The 9,997-nt window shown below is 39.3% G+C and overlaps 1 protein-coding gene across 4 annotated transcripts in view; it reads left to right on the top strand.

Moving 5' to 3' along the window:
• The window catches only part of ZBTB11 (zinc finger and BTB domain containing 11), a 29,930-nt gene that overhangs the window by 3,711 nt on the left and 16,222 nt on the right, over window positions 1-9,997 (top strand). Inside the window, exons 1-3 of one of the 4 annotated variants that reach the window (XM_046659403.1) lie at window positions 7-439; window positions 5,868-6,103; window positions 6,770-7,001. In XM_046659403.1, coding sequence (XP_046515359.1) covers window positions 5,960-6,103; window positions 6,770-7,001 — 376 coding nt within the window. In that variant the 5' untranslated portion in view covers window positions 7-439; window positions 5,868-5,959. Of the gene's footprint in view, window positions 1-6; window positions 2,740-4,994; window positions 5,388-5,867; window positions 6,104-6,769; window positions 7,002-9,997 lie in introns of those variants that run through there. The other 3 variants (XM_046659402.1, XM_046659401.1, XM_046659400.1) reach the window with 3 other exon arrangements.

Raw genomic sequence — 9,997 nt, 5'->3', positions numbered from 1 at the left:
GCGGCTCTGCCGTGCGGCTGCTCAGGGGGCCGGCGGGGCGGGGCGGGGCGCGGGCCTGGGAGCCCCGTCCCCGCGTCCAGCGCGCCCCGCCGGCCCGCGAGGTGAACTCGGGAGAGCCGGTCGCTTGGCCGGGCGTCAGGCAGTGAGACGACAGGGCTTCTGATTTTGTCGTCGACACTGTGGGGTGGCCCTTCCTGCTGTGCCTTAGAGAGCGCCTCCGAGCGTCAGAAGCCGTCCAGCCCTGCGTGCTTAGTCTTCCCAAGTGCCTTCCCTTAGTCCACGCTCTGTTGTCAGCCGGGATCTGAATCAAGTGGCCCTGCGGAGACGCAGCCGTGAAGGGCCCGTGCGGAGTGACGGCTGCGCGCGTTCGGATGCGTTTGGGCAGGCATTGTTTTCCTGAGCAGATGTCTCGGGTTCAATATTGTATGACGTGCCGAAGGTATTAATTATAGCTAAAGGTAGCATCGCTCAGGCGTTTACGTGCACGTCTAGTTCTGAGCACTTAATTTAATTCATTCATTTGGTTCTCCTGAGACCTCGTGAGGCGGCGACTTTGTACCTCGACTTTACAGACGGGAAACTACAAGCGCCCGGAGGTTAAATGTGTCAGAGGTCACACAGCTGACCCTTGTGCTTTCACTCTTAACCCCATTCGGTGGTGCATGTGGGATTGAGTGTTCGGGAAATAACTGAGGCCGTGTTCACGTTAGCTTAGTTAGAGGAGAGAGGGATTCGTGGTTCTGTCCGTTTCGACGCCCCTAAACGTGCAGGGCGGCTGTTCCTAATAGGGCCCTGCAGCCGCCGGAGCGGGGCGCCGGGGTCCTTGCCGACGATCCGCAGGGTCCGGATCATTTCCAGAACGGGGCGAAAGCGTGATGCGCCTTCCTCACTCACCGTCTCTCAAGAACAAGAACGCGGTGCAGTGTTCCTGGGGCTGCGTGACACGTGATGCTACGGCAGTAGATTGACTGCAGGAGGGGGTCTGTCTTCTGTCAGGCCGCACGTTAAAAGGACTTGTAAAAATGTGAAGCACTGCCACTCTTCTCACTAGTTTTTTTGTTTTGTTTTGGAAAATAGTTATTTTTCACAAAACTGCTGTTTTTGTTAGCATTTAATAGGTTTATTATGTTATTTGGCCTCATTTTCTATTGTTTCAATATTTACTCATTTAAAATAGGAAGCTATAGTCGGTAAACATTGGAGTTCGCCCTTGACTACTAGCTCTTCATTTTGACATTTGTTACATTAACACTGCTTGTTTACTTGTTTCTTTGTTATAGGCCTATTAGAATTGACAACGCTCCGTAGACAGAAAAAATATACACTTAATCCAATCCTGGAATGGAAGGAGTTTTCAATAGTCAGTTCCTTTATAAATAATTTGTTTCTAAATTGTGAAAGCTCCTTCATAACCAACTTATATAACAGGCTTCTGAGTAATTGAGAGTGCTGGAGCTGATCAGTTCTAGTTGTAGAGATGGTATTTATAACAGGTATGGGTAGTGGTCTAGAATTGATAGACATTTTTAGCTGTCACTTTTTACCATGCCATGCACAGAAAACCGGCTCTCCAGATCAACAGACTCCAAAGCCGTTGTAGACTTTATCTGGGAGCTAAGAAGATTTGATCAGTGTAGATTCCAGGAAAAGAACTATGCCAAAGGCAGTCTGCTAGAAGCTGCACCGGGGCTAGTTTACTGGCACTGGTCATTTATGCTGCTTTTTCTGGAGTGCTGCCATCAGAAGTTCTGTTCTAGTGTTCAGGCAAGTTTGTAGCAACTTCCTTGTGTGAGCGCAGTGGAAAGCTCTGGCTCAGTGCCCAGAGTTTACATATAGCAAATTTATTTCAGAAAGTAAAATGTTAGTGGATACTTGCACCCTCAACCCCCTTATTTTAATCCTATATTGTAATTTGTGCTGGAGTTCCAAAATAAATGACTCTTCCCCTGCCTCAGTCAAATGCTGATGTGGGGATCGACAGGTAAATACTTCCAAAATGTGAAGAGAAAATTAAATTAGGAGGGGCAAAAAAGGTTAAACTAGCGAAACTGTGTGTTATAATAGGTTCAATTAGCTGCCTGCAGAAGTTCCTACCCTAAGAACTGATTTTTCCTTAGACTATGGGGGTAGATTGATGCTACTGTTAGCTAATTCAGAAGAGGAGGATGTAATCTCTAGAAAACCCACCCAGAGCCCTGTCTATGGAAATGATGCTATAACTAACCACTTGTAGCCTCTTTGAAGAATAAGCAAAAACCCTGAAGACTAATATGCATGGACCTAGGCGCGCTGAACAGGGGGTGCTCATTGTGTCCAACGCTGGTGGAGAGGGAGGTTCTTGAAAGGCTGACAGGAGCAAATTGTTCAATTTCGCAGTGGTTCTCAGCCAGGGACAGTTTTGCCTCCCAGGGGACATCTGGCTGTGTCTGGAAACAGTTTTGGTTGTCCCAACTGGTGGTGGTGGTTGAGGGGTTGTTATTGACTTCTAGTTGGGTAGAAGTCAGGGATGCTTCTAAACATTCTCCAACGCACAGGACAGGACACCCCACCCCCACCCCCACTCCCCACACACACACACACACAAAATCATCTGGCCCAAAATGTCGACACTGCTGAAGTTGAGAAACTCTGCTCTAGTGTGAGAAACTGTTCCTCCAGTTGTTTTCTTAGAGGACTGTCCGCGGAGCTCATTGATTTTCCTTTGTTCTGAGTCTACGCTCAGTGAAGAACTTTTAAATGGTAACTTGATGTTTTATGTGGACTTTTTTTGGGGGGGGTACCAGAGAGGCTGACCAGTGAATATTATTTAACAGATACTTACGTTGTAGTTACTGTGTGTCAGACACTGTTCAAAGTGCTTTATAAATATTAGCATTTAATCATCGAAACAGTCCTGGGAGGTAAGTGGTATTATCCCGATTTTACAGTTGATGTCACATAGGCACAGAGAAGTTTGGTGACTTGGCTGTGGTCACAAAGTTAGTGGATTCAAATTTTGCTGCATAGGTAATTTCAATCCCTTGTAGTAATTTCCTTCTCTTATAATAATAGTCAGTTAACTGTTTGCACATTGATGTCTTTTGAGTGGTTAACTTGAGTCACATTTTTTCAGCTTAATCAGCTTTTGGTAAACTAAGGAGGTCAGGTTTCTGAATCTGTAAAGCTAGATTTAAGGTGATCCCATCAAAACACTAACATTCAAGTTAAAAAGCTTAACAAAACAGGATAGGGTGATTTTTGAGACAATTGATCAACTATCATACGTTAATATAATTCTTTTTCCTGCAGTTTTTCTTAATATTTCATCCTTGTTCAAATACTTTGTGTAGTTTCTCTAATACATTTGAACTCAGCCAGTTAATAGTTTAATAAAACCTCTGCTGTATGCAGAGTATACAGAACTGTGTAGAATCATAAATGTTTAGAAATGCAACCAAAGTTAATTAGAAAAAACTGCTTCTTCTTGTCTTTATTTTGGTATTGAAACTTCCATAGCAGCACTATTCCCTAAATATTTTTCTTACTTAGAAATTCTACTTATATCTATTCTCTTACATATTTCTTCTCTCACTCACATACCCATATACTGTTTTTTTACTGTGGTAAAATATACATAACAAAGTTTATCATTTTAATCATTTTTAAGTGTACACTTCAGTGGCATTAAGTACGTTCATGTTGTGCAGTTGTCGCAACTACTCATCTTCAGAAATTTTTCATTATCCCAACCCATTTACTTTTTTTTTTTTTTACAGAGAATGAACATCTTTTCATTTTTTTATAAAGAGAATGAAAGTTTTTTCTGTTTACTCACAATTGTATGTAAAATACATATCCAATCAGGCTTTTTATCAGTTTTTTAAAGATTTTGTTTTTTCCTTTTGCTCCCCAAAGCCCCCCGGTACATAGTTGTATATTCTTCGTTGTGGGTTCTTCTAGTTGTGGCATGTGGGACGCTGCCTCAGCGTGGTCTGATGAGCAGTGCCATGTCCGCGCCCAGGATTCGAACTAACGAAACACTGGGCCGCCTGCAGCGGAGCGCGCGAACTTAACCACTCGGCCACCGGGCCAGCCCCCTTTTTATCGGTTTTTTAAAACCTGCTCACTATACCTCATACAGGTATAGACTTATTATTGACTTTAACATTTCAGACACTAGAATATAGCCTGCTACTCTCTAGATATGCACATGTAAATGTCTTTTTATGAAGTCATATTTAACCCCAACCCATTATTTCCTAAGTTATGCTTTGAAGTATTCTGCAAACACACACTTTTGGCAAATACTTAGGTTAAACAGGTTTCCTCATTGTAGAACTCTGAGCTTCTAATATAATATCTGTTATGTGTGTCTAAAATGAGAATATAATTTTCTGAACGTATTAGTTCAGTGTGTACTTTTTTAGTAAGTATGGGACATAATACAATTTGAGAAATACTGCTTGGATACTCTCTGAAGGTTGAAGGTGCAAGGCACTTGGTATAATTTGACATCTTGAAACTCTTTTCAGGAGTTTACTATATACCTCTGTATCAGTTTAGCTAATTAGCCTTCTCATTTGCATTGTATTTGGGAATTGTGAGGGAAAGAAGTTTCTGCCACAGGGTTGGACACATGTGTTCTTGGGTAAGTAGCATAATATATTGGAAATCACGTGGCTTCTGGAGGCCCAGCTATGCAGTTTACTGGATGTGACTTTGAACAAGTTTATTACCTCTTAGGGCTTCATTCTTCTCCTCTGTAGAATGGGAACTGAATGGTCCTGCCTTACCAGGATGATGCCAGGGAGGAGGTTTGTGTGTGTATAAAAAGTGTTCCAGGGGCCGGCCCGGTGGCACAGTGGTTAAGTGCGCATGTTCCGCTTGGGTGGCCCAGGGTTCGCCGGTTCAGATTCCAGGTACAGACATGTCACCACTTGGCAAGCCATGCTGTGGCAGGTGTCCCACATATAAAGTAGAGGAAGATGGGCACAGATGTTAGCTCAGGACCAGTCTTCCTTAGCAAAAAGAGGAGGATTGGCAGCAGATGTTAGCTTAGGGCTAAACTTGCTCAAAAAAAAAAAGTGTTCCTCCTTGCTCCCTACCTCTACCCCTCCCCCAGCTTGCTGGGCTGGAAGTTGAAATTCAGAATAAGGTTAGATTGTGTATGCTGTTACTTCATACAACCCTAAAATCTCAGCTTTCAAAAACAAGAGGTTTATTTTACATTCTCATTACAAGTTTTGGTTGTGGTCCTGTTCAGATTGCAGATTGGCTCCGCCTGTCTTTTCATCTGCAGTTCGGGCTAAAGGACAGATCCATATTGAACATGCTGTTCTTTGGGAGAGGGCACAAAGATCAGAGAACTAATGGGAAACAGTGCTTCTTAAAGCTGCTAACGAGACATGGTACACATCATATCCATTCGTAGTTCCGTTGGCCAAAGCAAATTGCATGGTCGAGTCTGGTGATGGTAGGGTGGAGAGGTATTAGCTTGAACCACGTTATGTTACTTTTATGAAGGTCAAAAACAGTTGAATATTGGCAGTTTCATTTAGTTATTGTATAAATGAGTTGCAACTCACGTGGAAATGGCTGGTGCTACATAATCATCCTGTATGATGGGGAAGTGAATAACAAGGAGTAAACAACAAAACAGTCTACCTGAGCATGGAAGCAAACCATCGTTTATAAGCTTGTAACTTTGAAAAAATGTATTTTACTTTCTAAAGAACTCTCTACATTATGGGGCATGGGTGTGTCTGCACTTATGCACTCGAACATACATTAGTGTACACAGATTAAATAATCAGCAACATAATATATTCTTCAATTTCCAAATAAGAACAGTATTAAATTTGACTTGTTAATTTTTATTTTCATTATAGGTATATTAAAGCAAGTCAAAGATTACATTAAACAGTGTAGCAAATGCCAGGAGAAACTAGATCGTTCCCGTCCAATATCAGATACTTCAGAAATGTTGGAAGAATTGGGACTAGACCTTGAATCTGGAGAAGAAAGTAATGAATCAGAGGATGACCTGAGCAACTTTACTTCACCTCCAACTACAGCCTCCAAGCCTGCAAAAAAGAAGCCAGTATCCAAACATGAACTTGTATTTGTAAGTGGAGCTTTCCGTTGGCTTTAACATTTGTTAACTAGGGTGTTAGTATTGGTTGTCATCGTAAATTTTTTCTTAAACCACTAAAACTGCTTGACTGTTGGCACTGGCATTGAAGATTTAAGCAGGTCTGTGTCTAAAGTAGTGTACTATGTTGTTGTATATACTAAAAGTATGCTAATATTGTCTGTTTGTTCATCATAAATATTCCTGTTGTTTCTTCTCTTCAGAATGCAACTTGTTAATTTGTTGTTAATTGCTCCTCCTCTCTTCCTGATTAATGGTATATTGGTACAGGTAGACAGAATACTTTTCTGAAAGCAGTCTGGGTCTTGCAGCAAGGTTAAATTAAGCTGGCTAGGTCTTTGTTTTTTGCCTGCATTAGCTTCATACATCATCAAATTTCTGACTAGTAAGGAGAGGCAGGCTGCAAGAAGTGAAATGCAGGTTTTCTTTGGGTCAAATAGAATGAACATAGCAAAAAATAGCAACAACAACATATCTTTTTATTTAAATACAAGGATAATAAAGAATATCAGGTTCTTTTTTCCTATTAATTAGTGGTATCTTTTAAAAGGGAATAATGTGTCTTGTTTTAAATTCTGTTAAGGGTAGAAATACAGATGATATATAATACAACTCTTGGTCTCAAACTTATTTTGAAAGGTTGACACCAAAGGAGTGGTGAAACGTTCTTCTCCAAAACATTGTCAGGCTGTCTTAAAACAGCTGAACGAACAGAGGCTCTCCAACCAGTTCTGTGATGTTACTTTGTTAATTGAAGGAGAAGAGTACAAAGCTCATAAATCTGTTTTGTCAGCTAATAGCGAATATTTTCGAGATCTTTTTATTGAGAAAGGAGCTGTTTCCAGTCATGAGGCAGTGGTGGATCTTTCTGGTAAGAATTTTCTCATATTTCTTGCTTTTTGTGTATAAGTACGTACTGGAAGAAGGGGGTGTGTGTGTCTTACAAACTCAAGCTTTGTCCTCAGGTGGGAGGAGCCCACTTACAGCGGCAGGCTAAGCTGAACTGAAAAGGTCCTTCCTACTGGCCAGTGTCCAAGCTTCAGTTATAGAAAAGCTTGTCTTTTCCTGTCACTGCCTCTTAGGCAAGACAATTGTGGCAGTAGAAGAATTTCTGGGATTCACACTGTTAAAGGTAGTTTGAGAGAAATCCATAACTGCATCACTGTTACTACACTAAACAAATATGTTACTTAGAAATGGACTGCTTATGTCTTATGTTGTAGCTTGTGTAATTAGCACTTTTGTAAGTCTGTTGTCTTTTTGTTTTTTAAGAATAATGATTAGAATTCATTAGGTTCAATAATCAAACTGTCAATGTAGAATAATCAAAATTCCAGGTGTGTTTTTTGTTTCTTTGTTTTCATTATTATTATTGTAAATGAATAATTTAACTTTCTTTTGGCCTCACTAGAACTTATATATTGGCTTAGGAGTCAACAAATGAAAATTTAGGAAGAATTAAAATAGGTAATCCTATTTATACATTTTCTCATAATATTAACTTGCTGTAACTCTTGAAGCACTGACATCACTGTGTGAAATGTTGTTTCCCTTTTCTGAAACAAAAAAGTGACTTTATCCAGGTGTATAAACACTTACCTAGTTAACCACTGATCCTTTTCTACCTTATTTTTTAAACCCACCTTTTCTGGGAAGACAAATACATATATTTTTCCTTAGCAGTAACTGTATGTTTAATTACTAAAAAAAAATCTATTAAGCATCCACTGTGTGCAAGAAACTAGCCTAGGCTCTGGGGATACAATAGTGAGCAAAAACTTTTATGGAACATAAAGTTGCTTTACATTCTATTAGTGATTTTTTTTTTCTGGGTTTGCTGACTCAGAGGAGAGAATATGTCTTATACTGGGCCATCTGAATAATTAAACTCATCACAGGTGTGGTCTTGACACAAGTTAGCTTTGGAATTTTTTTCCTATCTTTCATGCACCTGCAGCAGAAAGAGAGCAGCATATGAATATTGCTCTTTTCCAGTTTCTCAGGAGCTTGTAGCAGATGAAATGTCTGCCCTGAGGTAACTGTAGCACAGCATCCTCATATTCCAAAACAATCTTCAGTTAGTCTTCATTCCATATGCTAGTTTTTTTTTTTTAAAGATTTTATTTTTTCCTTTTTCTCCCCAAAGCCCCCCGGTACATAATTGTATATTCTTTGTTGTGGGTCCTTCTAGTTGTGGCACGTGGGACGCTGCCTCAGCGTGGTTTGATGAGCAGTGCCATGTCCGCGCCCAGGATTCGAACCAACGAAACACTGGGCCGCCTGCAGCGGAGCGCGCGAACTTAACTGCTCGGCCACAGGGCCAGCCCCCCCATATGCTAGTTTTTATATATTGTCCAGCAAATAGGGTGTAAACCAATAGCAGGTAAAGTGGACATTATGAAAAATTGTTTGATTTCAATATTAAGTACTATTTATAAAATATGTGTACAGTATCAAAGACAGTGATAAAATGTACATCTTTAGTTACCTAGTTCAATATAATTGAATTTATCAGTATATTCTTTCATGTTTATGCTTTTAAAAAATTATTCTCAGTCATAAAGATATTTTCGTATGTGGTCTTTTTAAATTTTCATAATTTTTCTTTCATATTTAACTTTTAATCTATTGGGAATTTATTTTTGTCACTGTTAGATAGATGTTCGATTTCATTTTTTCCCGTTTGGATCATCACTTGTCTCAGAAACATTTAGTGAAAACTTCATTGACCAGGCAGATTCTCTTACAGAACAAATTTCCCTGTGTGTTTGGCGCTGATCCTAGGCTTTGTTCTGGTGTTGGTTGTCTCTTCCTACGCTACTGTCACTTGGTCTTAATTCCCTTAGCTTTATAACAATAAGAAAAGTCTCCCACCTTATTATTCAGGTGAGTCTTAGTTATTCATAACCTTTTGCTCTTCCATACAGACTGTAAAAGCAGCTGGTCAACTTCCACAAAAAGAAAAGAGTGCATTTTGGTAGAGAATACATTGAATTAATAAAGTTTTAGAGATTTGCCCATAAAGGTCTCACACATCTTTTGTTAGGTTATTCCAAGGTACTTTATACTTTTTATTACTATTATAATTTGTTCCTTCTTAAAATTATATAATTTCTGATTTATTTTTGGTGTATATTGATTTTTTATAAGTAGTGCTGCTAGAGTCCCTTAGTCATTCAGACATTTATCTATAGATTCTTTGAGATTTTTCCACATAAAACAAATATCTTACTGCTAATAATAATGGCTTTGTTTCTACCTTTTCACTTGTTATATTTTGAACTTTTTTCCTTTGCTTTACAATGCTGTCCAAGACCTTAATAAAATAGCAGTTGAATAGAAATGGTGATGGAAGGTTCATTTAACTCATTCCCATTTCTAAAGAAAGTGCATTTTTACCATGAATATATTATTTGGTAAATATTTTAAATAGATAGCTCTATGCTCCCTTTAACATTAAGGAATTTCCCTCTGAAGTGAGTGTTGACTTACCGCATACTTTTTCTGTATCTGTCAAGACCATCTTTATTTTTCTCATTCTGATAATGTGAGAAATTACATTGATTTTCTAATGTTAAGCTAATTTTTCATTCCTGAGATAAATCCAGTTTAGTCGTCTATCACCTTTGTATAAATTTCTGTGTTAGGTTTTCTAACATTGTTTAGAACATTTGCATCTATATTCATGAGTAATTTTCCTTTTTTTTTCCACACTGTCATGTTTTGATATCAGAGTTGGTCTAGTCTTATAAAATGTGTGTTCCCTACTGGTTTTACATACGCTGAAATAGTTACTATGAGATTAGAATTATTTGTTTCTTGAATGTTTGGTAGAATGGTGGCTAAAATTGCCTGGGTCTTAGTGGA

This window comes from Equus quagga, chromosome 4 (genome assembly GCF_021613505.1).
Source record: "Equus quagga isolate Etosha38 chromosome 4, UCLA_HA_Equagga_1.0, whole genome shotgun sequence".
NCBI classification, from domain to species: Eukaryota; Metazoa; Chordata; class Mammalia; order Perissodactyla; family Equidae; genus Equus; species Equus quagga.
This window is presented reverse-complemented; position numbering and strand designations above follow the sequence as displayed.